The 276-nt window shown below is 72.8% G+C and overlaps 1 protein-coding gene across 1 annotated transcript in view; it reads right to left on the bottom strand.

Annotated features, from left to right (window-relative positions):
• Positions 1 to 270, bottom strand: part of LOC104829226 (proline dehydrogenase 1, mitochondrial-like) — a 10,906-nt gene extending 10,636 nt beyond the window's left edge. Inside the window, 2 exon segments of the mRNA XM_010563354.1 lie at positions 54 to 151; positions 153 to 270. Coding sequence (XP_010561656.1) covers positions 54 to 151; positions 153 to 218 — 164 coding nt within the window. The 5' untranslated portion in view covers positions 219 to 270.
• Positions 271 to 276: the final 6 nt, after the last annotated feature.

The raw sequence follows: 276 nt of genomic DNA, 5'->3' as shown, positions 1-276 counted from the left end.
CCCCCCGCCGCCGCCGCCGCCGCCGCCCCGGCCCCGCCGGTCCCCGCACTCACTCCAGCTCCTTGCGTTCGGCCTCCTCGGCGCTCAGGTCCTCCTCCACGCTGTAATCCAGCACGGCGCCCACGCCGAAGGCCTGGTTCCGCCGGCCGCCGGATGAGCGGTTTGATGGCCTCCTGGTCCTCCCCGGCCACGAACTGCCCGTAGAAGGTCATCTTCATCAGCCGCTCGAACAGCGCCTGCCCCAGCACCCGCTGGCATACCTGCAGCAGCTGCCGG

Source organism: Haliaeetus leucocephalus, unplaced genomic scaffold, assembly GCF_000737465.1.
Source record: "Haliaeetus leucocephalus isolate CR32 unplaced genomic scaffold, Haliaeetus_leucocephalus-4.0 Scaffold165, whole genome shotgun sequence".
Lineage (NCBI taxonomy): Eukaryota > Metazoa > Chordata > Aves > Accipitriformes > Accipitridae > Haliaeetus > Haliaeetus leucocephalus.
This window is presented reverse-complemented; position numbering and strand designations above follow the sequence as displayed.